The 16,599-nt window shown below is 36.5% G+C and overlaps 1 protein-coding gene and 1 non-coding gene across 2 annotated transcripts; both read left to right on the top strand.

The window, feature by feature from the left end:
• Positions 1 to 761: 761 nt before the first annotated feature.
• Positions 762 to 3,252, top strand: LOC111912313 (uncharacterized). The gene is made up of 7 exons (XR_008231158.1): positions 762 to 1,074; positions 1,616 to 1,827; positions 1,961 to 2,250; positions 2,343 to 2,428; positions 2,646 to 2,712; positions 2,904 to 3,090; positions 3,191 to 3,252. It is a non-coding gene; the product is annotated as an uncharacterized LOC111912313 (transcript).
• A 1,409-nt stretch (positions 3,253 to 4,661) lies between these two features.
• Positions 4,662 to 5,140, top strand: LOC128133013 (dynamin-related protein 3A-like). Its single transcript, XM_052770024.1, has 2 exons — positions 4,662 to 4,878; positions 4,986 to 5,140. Exons 1-2 carry the CDS (start codon positions 4,765 to 4,767, stop codon positions 5,100 to 5,102), a joined length of 231 nt encoding a protein of 76 aa, XP_052625984.1. The 5' UTR covers positions 4,662 to 4,764; the 3' UTR covers positions 5,103 to 5,140.
• Positions 5,141 to 16,599: the final 11,459 nt, after the last annotated feature.

Below are 16,599 nucleotides of genomic sequence, written 5' to 3'. Positions count from 1 at the left end.
TTTATAATTTTTAATGGAACGCGCGTTCCATCCTTTAACAGTAGGGGGAAATGAAATTCTGAAAAAATTAAAAATCCCGCCTTCCTTTTTGACGCTCCTTCCTTCCCCCTCCCGACATTGACTGCTGCCTACTTCTTCCCTCACTTCTACCTACTGGAACCACCATATCTCCCACTCAATGTTGAAATTGTTAGAAAAAGCCCTAATTATACTCTTAAGTCTAAATACAGAAAAAATAGAAGATGGTGAAGAAGTAGCAGTAGAGGAAGTGGAGGATGAACAGTCGAAAATGGAAGGAATGGAATCAATAGCGTTGTTACTAGATGGGTCAATCTCGGGTCATTTTGTTCAGCTTCCCGAGTCCGTTCATTACCAGATGGGTCAATCTCGTCTTTTCGTCTCGACTTCATATCTCTCTGTAAAGCAACCGACGACCCCCACACCACCATTTGCAAACCCTAAGCCGTCGTCTAAGGATATCCGCTCTTCCTCCTTCCCATTTGACTAATTCTTCATCAGCTCTTGTTGAATTTCTCACACAATCGTTGCTTTTGTTTGATTTCGTTTGATTTTGTCAAATTGCAGGGTTTTTCTGAATCCGTCAACTCCTTCTTTAATCGGCTGATTTTCATCTTGTTTTAATGATTCGTTTACAAAAAGTTTTGTTCTTTTTTTTGTTAATTTATCTTTAATAGAAAAATGAAACAAACTCATTGACTTTTAAATTTGTCTACAAATCGTAGCTTTCGTGACCGGTTTTATTGGTGAGATCGAAGGATTTGTAACTTAGGGTTTTAGTGAAGATGTTGGGCGCTGGATTGCAACATGCCGGCGAAAGCGAGAAGGATTCGTCAGCATCAAGAGAACCTCCGTAGAGCTCAAAGTAACGTTACTCCGCCCCAATCTACGACATCTTCTGTCAGGGAGGAGTCGGAGAATCAACTCATGCAGCCATCAAATCCGGAGCCGTTGGAATCCTCAGTGGTGGCGGTGCCGGCAACATCATCGTTGTGTAATCTTGAACGGTTTTTGGAAACTGTTACGCCTTCTGTTCCTGTTCAACATCTCTCCAAGGTCTGTACCGATATTAATCTTTTATATTGAAATGAGTTGAATTAATTCAAATTAGTCGTCTCAGTTTATACTTGTATTGCTAATTCGTTATATCATGGAGTAAAGTAACTTATAGGAACATTTGGTTTATTCAATTTGAGTATGCGATAGTCAATTAATCAGATTTTTGATTTATAATTTAGTAGTACAATTTACTTTACATTTTAGCTGTGGTTTTCTCTTTCTCCATTGGCACTACTCCGAAATTCATGTTTGAAAGCAAATGAAGTCAGCTTGAATTATTATTCAGTGAGCCCTGAGGGTGGCCTTTCAGTTTTTATGAGTGAACAGAGTTTGCCTTTGATGTTATATTTCTATTGTTTAATCAAGGATTCCATATTTTGACAATCAAAATATATGTGTTTCTGCTAAAGCACACCATCTTCCAAAAAGAATTAGAGTACAATAAAATGGTTAATGTTCAGTAATCATGTATAAACAGGGGTATTGTAGTTGTGTATTTGATCTAAATAATGATTTTACTTGAACTTTATGCCAGCAGAGAACTATGAGAGGATGGAGGACAAGTGATGTGGAATATCAACCATACTTTGTTCTTGGTGATTTGTGGGAATCTTTCAAGGAGTGGAGTGCTTATGGTGTTGGAGTTCCTTTAATATTGAATGAAGCTAATTGTGTGATCCAATATTATGTGCCTTATTTATCTGGAATTCAAATATATGTAGACCATTTGAAGTCTTCAATAAATTCCAGGTACTGGAACAGTAAATATCTTCCTTTCTTCCTCTTTCTTGTTTAGGGTTATGTCAGGCTCCTTTTCAACTAGTAGCATCTATTATGCTTCTTTATGAAATTTAAATAATCTAGTTATTCTGTTGCTTTACAGGCAACTAACTGAGGATATTGATGATAACTCATTTACGGATTCAAGTAGTGATGGGAGCAGTGATTATGAACAGGAAAAGGGTTCTTTACATTATCTAAGGGAGAAGAGTAATAATCATCACCCAAAGAATGACATTCTTCACCGAATGGATCATTTTTCAATGAATGATGAGAACAATGTAGTTCAAGAAGACTTTTCTAGTGATGATAGTGATTCTGCCACCACTCAAAGTTGCTTGATATTTGAGTACATGGAACATAGTTAGCCTTTGGGAACCTTTGTGTGATAAGGTTAGCTTTAAAAAAAACAAAGAAAGTGGGTTTTATTATTTATTTATAAATCATTGGATAATTAGTTTAGTTCTGTTTTCTTGTTGCAACAGATACTTGATCTTGCACAACGCTTCCCTGAAATGAAAAGTCTAAGAAGTTGTGACTTGCTGCCATCTAGTTGGCTTTCTGTCGCTTGGTATGATTGCTAATAAGTACTAGAGTTTGGGAAGGAATGGAATGATTCATTCCATTGCTACAGACCAACCAAATATGATCACAACTCATTCCATTCCTTTGCTGCCATCTAGTTGGCTTTCTGTCGCTTAGTGCATTAGGTCGTATAATATGTTGAAATGTTGATAGATGCAGTTCTAGTTTTTTATTGAATTGATAGATGCAAATATTTCTTTCAGCACACACATAAGGTTTAAAGAAACATTATTGCCTATTTTGTTGTGCAAGACAAGAAACACTATAAGGGTAAAATAGTCATTTATTCTCGTTGAGTCTTTCTTTTTGTATCAAGTCAAAAAGAAACACTCATATGGATAAATGATGTCGGTGAGAAACAGAGACTAACTTGTTTTTTGGATCGAATATATTGTCTGAAGGAGAGAGTAAATGACCTGTTTACCCTTACTCATATGAATAAAATGACTATTTGTTTATAGGTTAGTCAGGATATGGGAATAGAGGCTCCTATACCTATAAGCACAAAATTGGGAGATTTCAATAATATATTTGGAAGAATTATGAGAGCTGCAGAGCATCCTCATTTGAGCATCCCTGAAACTGAAGCTGGGAAAACTCGAAAACATTATAACAGGCTTCTTAACTTATCTCTGATGGTTGTTTCTGGTATGTTTTTAGTAGCTATGTATTTCAAAAGGGTAAAATAGTAATTTACTGTCATTCAGAATCTCACAGACAACAAATTTGTTTTCTGTGGTTATTGCAGTGGGGGCTGCAGTTGCTGTTGTGGGGCTTGCTTCATTGCTGTTGGATAATGTCATACATTAGGCTTCAAATCGCTGGAAATGCAGATCCTGATGGTAGGCACTGATTTCATTGAGTGATTTTGGTAGAAAAACTAGAAATAGAATGAAAGTTCATCTCTTTAACATGGCTTCTTTTATTTTTGTGCTGTTAGGTTACATGACAATTTTGTAGCCAATTTATTATGTGACTTATTAGTTATATATTATGACTTTTTCAGGAAATATTAATGGATTGGTAGCAAGGAAGAAGTTAGCACAAGCTCATTAGTTAGTGGGGTATTGGATTACTCACAATTCAAAGATGTAGATATGGTTATAGAGGTATGATCTTTTAAAAAAAATCAATACTATTTGTTTTATGTCCTAATAGTTTAATCACTAGAGAAAATAGTCAAGTGGCTAAATTAATAAAAACATAAAATATGAACACATAATTTGACAACTCTATTGATGAGCCCAAACAAATGTTGGTTTACCAAAGGAAGAGAAACAAAGCACGCCAAGGGGCAGCCCAATTCACAGGAACATAATCCATGAGAATCACAGAGGGGCAGTTTAGTCTTTTTTACTTTTTTATTGTTATGCACACTTTAGTTGTCCTTTTGTGGTGTTAGCACTATCTGTGTCCAGACAGGCCTTTTGGGGATCACTACCTGTCTGTGAGTATTTAACCCTTTTGTTCCCTGGCTGTCAAGGGCAGAGAATATTGTAGTTATCTTTTTGATTTCTGGAGAGTTTCATTCCTCTCGAAAGAATGAACCATTATCTTTGAATCCAAGTTTTTTTTATTCCATTCTGCTATGTTAATAGTTAGATCTACTGTTTCATTGTTATCCCTGTTTCTTATCATCTATTTGTGAATGCAGGATGTAATTGAGAACATTCCATTGAAGCAAAAAAATCTTCAGTGAAATTGAAAACATTTTTCCTCCTCAATGCATTTTAGCAACCAACACATCCACCATTGACCTCAATTTAATTGGATAAAAAATCAAATCTCAAGATCGAGTTATCGGGGCAAATTTCTTCAGGTTAAACAAAATAATCCACATCTTTATCTTAAGATTATTTAACATTTTCAACTAATATTTTTTTTTTATTAAATGAAATGATTACAATCCAGCTCATGTGATGCCACTACTGGAGATAGTTAGAACAGAAAAGACATCTGCACAAGTGATTCTTAACCTAAATCCCCTAGTTTGCAATAAATTTATTGCAAACTCGATTGACAGACGCTTCTTTTTATGACTTTTCCAACTGTCATTAGGTTAAGAATACACATTTTCACCTATTAATATTTAACGCCCAAATCCCTTAGTTTGCAATAAATATATTTAATCAATCGAGTTACTGTTGTAGGAAGTTAACCCTTGTGAGGACTTGACTGATGATGACATCAGAATTTTTTAAGTGATGGTCTTCAGCCTTCTGAAACCATGATTGGGCACATAGTTGAAATGGAGGTACGTATCATTATCTCTATTTTTTATTTTTATCGTGACATGGCTGAAAATATTGCTTTTTTGGGTAGATGGATTACATAAACACATCACACCCGAATTTTGTGTGTGGGAGTAAAGTTGTGGAGGTTACCTTGCAGCAAGTGAAATCTTCTAAGCTTGCAACAACAGTGTCGAGGCAAAAGGTGTGGTTTATATATCGTTAATAGCTATAATATTATGTTTTATTGTAAGTTTTGTGGTTTTGCATGTTTACTTATATATTTTTCTTGATTGATGTTGTATTTTGTAGGATGGAGTTGAGTCTGAAAAAGCTCCACAATCTGAAAGGGGTATAAAGTCACGTGCAATTCTTTCTAGGCCTGTTAATGGAATTGTCATAGAACAGGTTCTCTTTTTTTGCATTTAACTTTTAAACACGTTTTAGCATTGTTGTTGGATAATATCTTAGAGAAGCAGATTCTTTTTCTAAATTTTAAAAAAAAAAGTTAACATAGCTTTCCAATGGCAAAATAATATCACGTTCTGTTCTTCTTTCTGCCTTTGAAACTGCAAGAGATGCTGGAGCCCTTACAGAACCTAAGAACAAAATAGAGAAGTGAGTTGAAGATGGAGAAGTGAGTTGAAGAGCTGACATGGAGATTGGACCTAGAAAAGCATTTGAGGGTATTTTTTTGATATTTCTTGTATCTAATTAGTTTGTAAATTTTTGTTACAACTATTGATTTGTTTTATCTTTCCATGAAATGTTACATTTGTCTACTATTGGAAGGATTATTTGTATGACATTAAATTTTGTGCAATGTATTGTATTTTTTGTATATGGTATTTTATTTTTTATTATGAAAATGCAAATTTAATTTGAAAACTAGTATATCTACAAATAATTAAAAAAATAAAATAAAATAATGATACGCAAAAATGTGTGTCGTCTTTATTTATGACATGGCCTTTCTTGACAAGGACTTCCTTGATACGCATTGCGTGTCATAAACACGCGCGTCGTAAGATTACGACACGCAAATGCGTGTCGTCTTCCTTTATGACAGGGCCTTCCTTGATACGCATTGCGTGTCATAACCGCGTGTCGTAAATGCGCGTCATAAATGCGCGTCGTAAATGCGCGTCGTCTATAGACGACGCACAAATGCGCGTCGTCTCTCTTTATGACAGGGCCTTCCTTGACGCGCATTTGCGCGTCGTCTGAGCGTTTTACGACGCGCAATGAGCGTCGTAAAAGGCTGTTTTTCTAGTAGTGTAAACACATGTTGATCGTATCTCAAATAAATATAGTCGACCAGGCTATATTTATCCCATATATGATTACATAACTGTCCAGGTTTAACTGCAGTGTCCAACATCCAAATACTTTTATGTTGTTACTCACTGTGATGTTGTTCTTGTATGTATGAGTGTTAGTATACTTCTTATATAATACTTATATTTTAAAAGTATACTCGTAGTCAGAGCTCTTTAGCCCCAATGCATTTATAACTGTGTATCTTTTATGAATTGATATACTGAGTTCACTATAAACAATGCTCTGATACCAATCTGTCACACCCCCAAACCCGAACGACAGAAGCGTCTGGGGGTGGTTGACTTCATGTTTAAGTATTACAACACATGCTTTATAGTAATCAAAGTACAACAACCATTGCATTAAAGAAATAATAGTTTTACATGTGTGTTCAATCATTGAATATTGACACCAAAATAGATATAAGAAAAACCAAAATACGCAACTCTATACTGCTCCGTCTTCTCAAAATCTTAGGAATGTACCTGTCTACCGGTTCCATGAGAATACAAGTATTTTGAAAAAGAGAGTATCAACATTTAAGTTGAGTGAGTGCATAAGTATTTATGTTTAAGAGCTTGTTTTCTGTTCCTTGAAATAGAGAATATGTTTACTGTTCCGGAAAATCCAATATTTTCTAATGTAACTGAAAAATAGTTTTAATCCCAAAAAAACCGTCCTGTCTAAGTATTGTTGTGCTATGTAATAGCGTAACATATTTTTAATTCACTATAAAAAGAATGTTTTCTGTATTGTATGTTTCTCTATTTTGTAAAGTGGTGTTCTGTATTTGTATTTCTTTGTAAAATCTATACATGTGAGTGTGCCTGGCTCCACCAGTTGAACTGTAAGTTTGTAATGTAATACTATAAGTCATATCATTGTAAAACCAGTTCTTTGAAATTGCACTCTTGTTTAGTTGTTTATACAATAATCGTATAGTTAATATCTTTTTGTGAGTTATTATAACCATACTAAGACTAAAATCCTGATATGAAATTTTGAAGGCGCTGGAACTGTAACGACATTTGTCACTCATATGACATTTCTGCCTAACTGTAGCTAGCAGTTTGAGTGCGGGATAGTCAATCCCATTATAGATCTATATACATTTGTCTCGTTCTCTGCTAGGAGATTCTGGTTATAATCATCAGGACTTTAATATTGTTTGCTTAATTAACTGAATAAATAAGCGAGTGAACATTGTCTCACAAAAACCATCTTGACGCTTACGTGTATAATAATGAAATCCCATTCATTCTGAAATAAATGACCGATAGTATGTTCCTTGTTTAGTATACTTGAAATGTAGAGTAAATTATACATATGTGTTTAGCTTTGAATTATATCCTTGTCTTAGTAAAATAGTGTAACCTTGTATACTTGACTAGTAAAATAGAGTTCTTGTATCATAAATTATACATATTATAATTTATATGTACGTTCTGTTGAGTATGATTATTCATGAATGTACCCCTTTGCTTGGCATGTTATAAAGGGTAATGAAACTGATTGAAGTAACTTTTATATTAATATATATATATATATATATATATATATATATATATATATATATATATATATATATATATATATATATATATATATACACAATATATATAATTAAAATTGAAAAGACCTCCGGACAAATAATTTTACCCTAAGCCCACATCGAAACAAGGAAAATGAAATAAAGTGAATTATTAATCCTAAGCCCTTTAAATATTATTTATATAAATATTCATATATAAATATGACACTGGCAAAATATAAGTTAAAAGAATTTATAAAACATTTAAAAGAGGTTTGACAATATATAAAAGTGTTTTGGTGACTTGATGTCATTTTAGAAATATTTAGAAACCATTTAATTTAAACACAATATTACTGTGTTAGAGTTGTATTCCCCCTTAAAATAGTGAACAATAGTAAAAATTCAGGGGTATGGACTCACCTTTGTGAGTTTCCGGTTGATGATACGGTGTAGTCGCGTTAATTTCACAAGCTAGAACCCGCGATATAAACCGAATCCTAATTTATATATACATTATACTAAATATAAATTAGATAATCTAATGAAGTTTAAAGTGTTAAACAACACTTAATTATTGTAAGAAGACTTACAATAATACTTAGAATAGCGTTTGGGTGTTTTTCGTGTTCTTCGTGTTCTTGGTGAAAAACTAGTATAATTTGGTGTTTTCGGTCAAATATATGATGATTGGAAGGTGTTTTTGAAATGAAAACAAGATCAAGGAATGATACTTTCAAGATTCTAAAAACAATCAAGTGATTTTCGCATGTAATTCATGAGAGAGGAGTGATTTTGCATGTTCTTGAGATGAGAGGGGAGGTTTTCGGTTGAAGATCTTGAGAGAAAAGGTTGTGATTTCGGCTGATAAGTGTAAGAATGAGCTTCATTTTCGGTTGTATGTGTGTGTATATATATATATATATATATATATATATATATATATATATATATAGAGGTATAAAGCATGTAGGTTTAGGGGTTCTCGGCCGAGAACACAAACCGAGGCATAGGTTTTTGGCTGGGAACTCAAACCTAGGAAATAAGAACCCTTCCCGAGGAGATAAAGCTTCTAGAACCAGTCTCGCACGTTTGCGGTCCGATGGTTCTTGGACGTAAACCGTTTGCTGTGCGAGCTTTCGGTCTGAGGGAAAGGCCTATGTGAAGTTTTCGGTTGAGAGAAGAAAAAAGGTTTTCGGTGGGAATCTCCTTATGCGAGATTCCTCGGTTCCTTGTATGTTTTAACTTCTAACTTCACCAACGCTTTTACCAAGTGTTTATATGTATCAAATATATTAATTGAACTTTATTAAACTAACAAATCAATAAGTTTGACTTTAATTTGATATGTTTGACTTGAGTTGACTTTTACAAGGTAGAAAATAACGGGTTGTCACATTATCCCCCCGTTAAAAGGAATTTCGTTCCGAAATTAAGACTATAGAGATATAGAAAGACTAGGGAAAAAGATGTGGATACTTTTGTTTCATTTGATCCTCCCGCTCTCAAGTGAATCCAGTTCCCCGCTTTGTGTTCCAACGAACCTTCACTATCGGGGTACCACTTTGCTTCGTTCTCTTTACTTCCATATCTAGGATTTATATTGGTTCTTCCACGAAGTTGAGGCTCTCATTTATCTCGATTTTATCAAGTAGGATCACAATAGTCTCATCAGATAAGCATTTCTTTAGGTTAGACACATGGAAGGTAGGGTGTATGTTATAGAGTTCTTGAGGTAGTTTGAGTTTGAAAGCTACTGGACCGATTCTAGCAAGAATCTCGAATTGTCCGATGTACCTTGGGTTTAATTTTCCATTCTTTCCAAAGCATATCATGCCCTTCCATGGTGAGACCTTTAACATGACGCGGTCACCAACCTGGAATTCCAAGGGATTTCTTCTCTTGTCCGCGTAGCTTTTCTGTCTGTCTCTGGAAGCTTTCAATCGTTCCCGAATTTAGACAATATTTTCTGTGGTCTCACGAATGATCTCGGCACCGGTTAAAGTACTATCAGGTATTTGGTTCTTTGCATGTTGCGTATCACCCGCTTCAGCCCAACACAGAGGAGATGTGCACTTACGACCATAGAGATATTTAAAGGGTGCAACTTTGATACTAGTGTGATAACGATTGTTGTAGGAGAATTCGACTAGTGGTAATGGGTATCCCAAGCTTAACCAAAATCTATCACACAAGCTCTTAACATCTCTTCCAGCGTTTGTATGGTTCTCTTGCTTTGCCTATCAGTTTGAGGATGGTGCGTTGTACTCATGTTAAGATTTGTTCCCAAGGACATTTGCAGTGATTGCGAAAACCACAAGGTAAATCTACTATCACGGTCAGAGATAATAGATATTGGCATACCATGCAATCGCACTATCTCCTTAATGTACATCCTTGTTAAATTCTCCATTTTATCAGTTTCTTTTATTTGCAGGAAGTGTACGGATCTGGTTAATCTGTCGACGATTACCCAAATGGTATCATGACCACCCGTTGTCCTAGGTAACTTGGTTATGAAATTCATTGTAATCCGCTCAAACTTCCATTCGGGAATTTCTAGCTGCTGGAGTAGACCCGAAGGCTTTAGATATTCTACCTTGACTTTGGCACAACTAAGACACTTGCCCACAAAGGTAGCAATCTCAGCTTTCATGTTTGGCCAACAAAAAATTTTCTTAAGGTCCAGATACATCTTGTCTGAACCCGGGTAAACGGAGTATCATGTCTTGTGCGCTTCATTCATGACAACCTTTCTGTAACCACCGAACTTTGGTGTCCAGATCCGGTTCATGAGATATCAGGCTTTATTACCTTTGATTTCTAAGTTCTTGTATTAAAGATTCACCAGCCACATTTTTGGGTTTCAAGGCCTCAAGTTGAGCCTCTTTGATATGTGTGGATAGGTGTGAATGGATAGTCATGGTCAACGACTTTACTCGACGTCCCGAGTATTCTTTTCTGCTAAGGACATCAGCTACTACATTGGCTTTACCAGGATGATAACGAATTTCACATTCGTAATTGTTTTGTAGCTCCACCCAACATCGTTGTCTCATATTCAATTCTTTCTGATCAAAGATGTGTTGGAGACTTTTGTGATAAGTAAAGATTGTGCATTTTGTACCATACAGGTAATGCATCCAGATCTTCAGAGCGAAAACTATTTCTCCCAGTTCGAGATCGTGTGTGGTATAGTTGACCTCGTGATTCTTAAGCTGTCTTGAGGCATATGATATAACCTTTCCTCGCTGCATAAGAACACAGCCTAACCCTTGCTTGGACACATCGCAGTAAATTACGAAATATTCCGTCCCTTCTGGGAGGGACAAGATCGGTGCGCTGCAAAGGGCTTGCTTTAGAGTCTGGAAAGTAGTTTCTTGTTTCTCCTCCCAGCTGAAGATTACACCTTTCTGGGTCAAGATGGTGAGTGGCTTTGCGATCTTGCAGGAAAAATTTTAAATGAATTTCCTGTGGTAGCTAGCGAGATCTAGAAACGGACGAATCTCTGTTGGGGTTTGTGGGGTCGCCGAACTTTCGATAGCTTTGATCTTGGAAGGATCAACATGTATCCCTTCCTTGCTGACTACATGACCTAGGAATTCCACCCTTCGAATCCAAAATTGACATTTTTAGAACTTTGCATACAATTTCTCTGCCCTTAAAGTTTCCAAGACTTGTCGTAAGTTTTGGTTGTGTTCTTCCTTAGTTCGTGAATAGACTAGTATATCGTCAATGAAAACGATAATGAACTTGTCTAAGTAAGGTCGACACACACGATTCATCAGGTCCATGAATACTGCAGGTGCATTCGTTAGACCAAAGGGCATCACTACGAACTCATAGTGACCGTAGCGAGTTCTAAAAGCAGTCTTTGGAATATCAGCCTCCTGGACTCGCAGCTGATTGTATCCTGATCTCAGGTCAATCTTGGAGAAGAAAATTTCCCCTTGAAATTGATCAAAAAAGTCATCGATTTGAGGCAAAGGGTATCGGTTTTTGATGGTGAGTTTATTCAATTCCCTGTAGTCTATATACATGGGAAACGATCCATCCTTCTTTTTTACGAATAAGACCGGTGCTCCCCAAGGTGAAAAGCTTGGTCTTATGAAGCCCTTGCTGAGAAGTGTATTCAATTGGCTGGACAGTTCCTGCATTTCAGATGGTGCAAGGCGATATGGAGACTTAGCTACAGGGGTAGTTCCCGGTATTAAGTCGATTATGAATTCGACTTATCTTTCAGGCAGAACTCCTAAAAGATCACCAGGGAAAATGTTGGGGAAATTACAGACTTCGGGAATGCTCTCGAAGTCCTTCACTTCTTGTTTCTTGTCTACCACGTGAGCTAGAAAAGCACAGTACTCCTTGCAAATATACTTTTGTGCCTTGGTACAGGAAATGATCTGTAGGTTCGCGCCAAATTTGTTGCAGTAAACGATAAGGGTCTCATTACTTGGTAGGTAAGGCAAATAGCTTTCTCGTAACATAGGATGTCGGCACGATTAGGAATTAACCAATCCATACCAGTGATGACGTCGAAACTTTTTATGGATACCGATATGAGTTCGATTGGGAAGGAAAAGTTATTTAGAGTAAGGGTACATCCTATGTATATATCGTTAGTGCACTTGGTTTTACCGTTGGCCATTTCTACAATGAAGGTATCTTTTAGTGGTTGAGAATTTTGTTTAAGTAGGTGTTCGAATTTATGGCTCACAAAGCTTTTCTCTGCACCACTATCAAATAGAATGCACGCGTATGAATTATTGAGAAGAAACGTACCCGTGACCACCATAGGGTCTGCCACGACTTCCTCGTGACCAATAACTAGTATTCTTCCTACTCCACCGACATTCCTTGCCTTTGGACAATCCTTTTTTGAAGTGTCCAGTGTCACCTCATTCATAAAATGCCCGACTTACTTCAGCGCCAGGAACTTGAGCGATCAATTGTGGAGGTGACCAACAAAATTGGGCAGTGTGCCCTTTTCTGTTGCAATTCCTACATTGCATTTCACGGCAATTTCCATTGTGATGGAAATTACACTTTTTGCACTTCGGTATTTTACCAGCATACTGCTTTGTTGGTGCACAGCAGCAGGAGTGGTAGCAGCATGAACTGCCACTATCTGTTGTTTCTTAGAAGGCTCTTAGTAATATTGACCCTTCCTTTTGTTCCACGGATTTTTCTTGTTGTTGTTGTTGTTGTTGTTGTTATTGTTGTTTGTTTTGGGTTGTTCTGGAGTAACAATCATGAAGCCCTAACAGACTCCATGATCTACTAGAGAACGTGCCAATTGTTTGGCACTATTGAAGGTAACATGCTTTGAAGCTAGCACGCTCCCTTGGATCTGAGGTGATAGTCCCCAGATATACCTTCCTATTTTCTTGCTCTCCAGAGCAACCATTCCAGGACATAGGATCGCTAGATCACTGAACCTATTGGTGTAAGTTGCTATGTCTATACCTTTCATGGTAAGGCCCTAAAGCTCTTGCTCGAGCTTTTGTACTTCACCCCTCGGGCAGTACTCTAGCATCATTGTCGATTTTAGATTCTCCTAGCCCATTGAGTTAGACGCTGTAAGAGTCAGTGACTTAACATGACCGTTCCACAATGAGAGAGCTCGGTCAGAAAAGGTGCAGGCAACAAATTTTACCTTGCTCCCTTCAGGGCACGAGTATATTTCAAAGACAACTTCAGTTTTCTCAATCCATTGAGTTAGAGCCATGACTCCCCCAGTTCCATTAAAGGTTCTAGGTTTTCCGTTTGTGAAGTCCTTATAAGTAAACTCCCGTGGGTGTCTAAGACTTTCACCATGATTGGAGGGATGAGCACCGCTCCCACATCCGTTGGCCCCAATTATATTATATGTGACATAGCAGCTGCCACAGCTGTAGTGACTGCTGCCTGAAACATAGCAGCGTCAAACTGTGGAGGTGGTGGCGGAGGTGGTGTCGGTGCTTAATTCACATTGACATGTCTCAGATTCTTTCATGGAGGCATCTTTTGCTTCAAAAAATAAAAATGGAAAGGTAGTAAGACACCAACAGCGATAATAAATCAAATGTCTTTGAACTAATTACATTAGTCCAAAAAGTAATATGAAAGAAGTTTATATAGAAGTCTACCACAAGGAATAACTTGTAAAGCGATAATGTGAAATTGGATAGTGATTTTTCGAAGGAAATAAGATGCCTGTAAATTTCATTGGTATATTAGATACATAGAGTTTGGAAAATTTGACCTTGTAATAGGTCTACAATATACAAACTAAATGGAAAACTTTGACAGCATACCAACCTATCGAAAAGTGAAATTTCGAGGTCATACTATTATACATGAGAACATCACTAGTGTATATACATAGACTTAAAACTATATTCAAAAGAGTGAGTAGAGTATGCTCTCATCGCGAGGAGTGTTGTTGGGATTCCTACTAGTTTCAGCCTTGGATTTAGCCAACTGGCGTTCTGTTGTGAACATACGCCTTTCTAGTGTCGCTTGGCGTTCTCGAAGTTATCTAACTTCGGTTCGGCTTGTAGCCAGTACCCTTTGCAAGGCTTAGGTAAGATTCCTGGTTGTCTCATGGTTTTCAATTAGGTGGTGAATACGAGATGTGTTGACTCTAGTGGTAGAATTAACCTGCATGACTCGGTCAATGGCATCTCTTCCTTGTTCATCGTTACACGCAACTCGACGAACTTACACTGGAAGGGCTATGTCTGCTGAGCCTCCTTCATCAAGGTTGTAGAATCTTCGATCTCCATTATAAGGACGGTCTTGAACCTGCTCATGACTCCACCTATCTAAGTTCACTACCCACCGAGGTGTCGGACCATCAAAATTTTGCCGAGTATTGGGATTTTGGGCAACTTGAGGTGGGTTATAGGCTTCTGATTCTGAGTCAGAATCTTCTGGAAAATATTCTTCTATTGGAACTACAGGATCATCTTCTGGTTCTGTGTCGAGCCAACCTCCATTCCCTTGGAACTATAGGATAATCTTCTGGTTCTGCGTCGAGCCATCTTCTGGTTCTGGTTCTTCTATTGGAACTACAGGATCATCTTCTGGTTTGTGTTTTCAGTTGAAGATCTTGAGATAAAAGGTTCTGATTTTGGCTGATAAGTGTAAGAATGAGCTTCATTTTCGGTTATATGTATATATATATATATATATATATATATATATATATATATATATATATATATATGGAAGTATAAAGCATGTCGGTTTAGGGGTTCTCGGCCGAGAACACAAACCGAGGCATAGGTTTTCGACTGGGAACTCAAACCGAGAAAATAAGAACCCTTCCCGAGGAGATAAAGCTGATAGAACCAGACTTGCACGTTTGTGGTCCGAGTCTTCTCGGTCGTAAACCGTTTACGGTGCGAGCTTTCGGTCCGAGGGAAAGGCCTATGCGAAGTTTTCGGTTGAGAGAAGAAAGAAGGTTTTCGGTGGGAATCTCCTTATGCGATATTCCTCGGTTCCTTGTATGTTTTAACTTCTAACTTCACCAAGACTTTTACCAAGTGTTTATATGTATCAAATATATTAATTTAACTTTATTAAACTAACAAATCAATAAGTTTGACTTTAATTTGATCTGGTTGACTTGAGTTGACTTTCATTGACTTTTACAAGGTAGAAAATAATGGGTTGTCACATCTTTATAGCTTTTAATTCCATGTAAATCAAGCAGTTGACATTCATAGAAGGTTTACTCATTCAATTCAACTTTCATACATATCATATTTATCTTCACTTTTCTTAACCCATTAAGACTCCTTTTCTTATTAACACAAATTTCACATAAAGCATCATGTTTACAATCTATCATTTATATAATACTCATAATCACTAGAAACAATCTTAATTAAACAATATAACATCAATTCCAACTCAATACCATTAATTAAAATCATACCCTTAATCTAGGGTTTCATCACAATTATGAAGAATCTTGCCAAAAATCCAAATCTAATGTATTAGAGATGGTGATTCTTACCTTGATTCATCAAATTGAAGCTTAAATCAAGTTACCCCTTCAAAAATCGACCCATAGGGCTTAAGTATGTGTTTTTCGCACCTAGGGGTGTGTTTGGGTTCGGAATAGAATGTTCACAGATCTTATTTATTTATGTTCTGATCATGCTCACGTCGTCACCCTATCTTTTTCATGTCATGAGTTCTGGCAATCAGCAAAATACGTTCCTAATATCATTCCAGCTTTAGGCATTTTTTCCCATGTTCAAACGCTCATATCTCCTTCGTTTCTTATCCGTTTTTGATGATCTTTATATCCATGCGAAGGTGGAACCATGCTCTACTTGTTTTCCAATTCATATCTTACTGACTTAATTCAGATCTTAATCTATTAGGTCAAGAAGTTAGTAGGGATGAGTATAGGCGGGTACCCGCCTTAATTGTCTGGAATCGGAACCGGAACCGGAACCTACGGTTACTAAAAAGTTGGAACCAAAACCGGAACCGGCGGGTAGCGATTCCACTAGCGGATACCCGATTCGTTAAATTTGTTGAATTTTTAAAACATTTAAAACTATATCTATGAGTTGGAATTCAAAGATATGAAGTCCATAAATAAACAAATATTTCTATGAGTTAGAATTTAACTTGAAACTAATAGTAACTCTTGTCTATTTTCTATAAATTCATTTTAAAATCGAACAATTTAATTTCAAAGTGAAAATTATATATGGACATTTAAACGTTTAAAAAAATTATTTAAAATTCTTGAATTTTAAATGATGTTATTCAGGAGCATTCTAGTGTATAACGTGTATATATATATATATATATATATATATATATATATATATATATATATATATATATATATATATATATATATACCGATTCCAGCGGGTACCCGGCGGGTAACGGTTCCGTAAAAATGAAAACCGGAATCGGAACCACTTAAGGCGGTTCCGATTTCGGAACCGGCGGTTCTAAGGCGGTTCCGGTTCCGAAAGTGGATACCCAGTTCTGCTGCTCATCCCTAGAAGTTAGCCTAAAAGCATAAAAATACAAATTTTACCCTTATTGCCAAAGTTGCAT

The sequence above is a fragment of the Lactuca sativa genome, chromosome 3 (genome assembly GCF_002870075.4).
Source record: "Lactuca sativa cultivar Salinas chromosome 3, Lsat_Salinas_v11, whole genome shotgun sequence".
NCBI lineage: Eukaryota > Viridiplantae > Streptophyta > Magnoliopsida > Asterales > Asteraceae > Lactuca > Lactuca sativa.
This window is presented reverse-complemented; position numbering and strand designations above follow the sequence as displayed.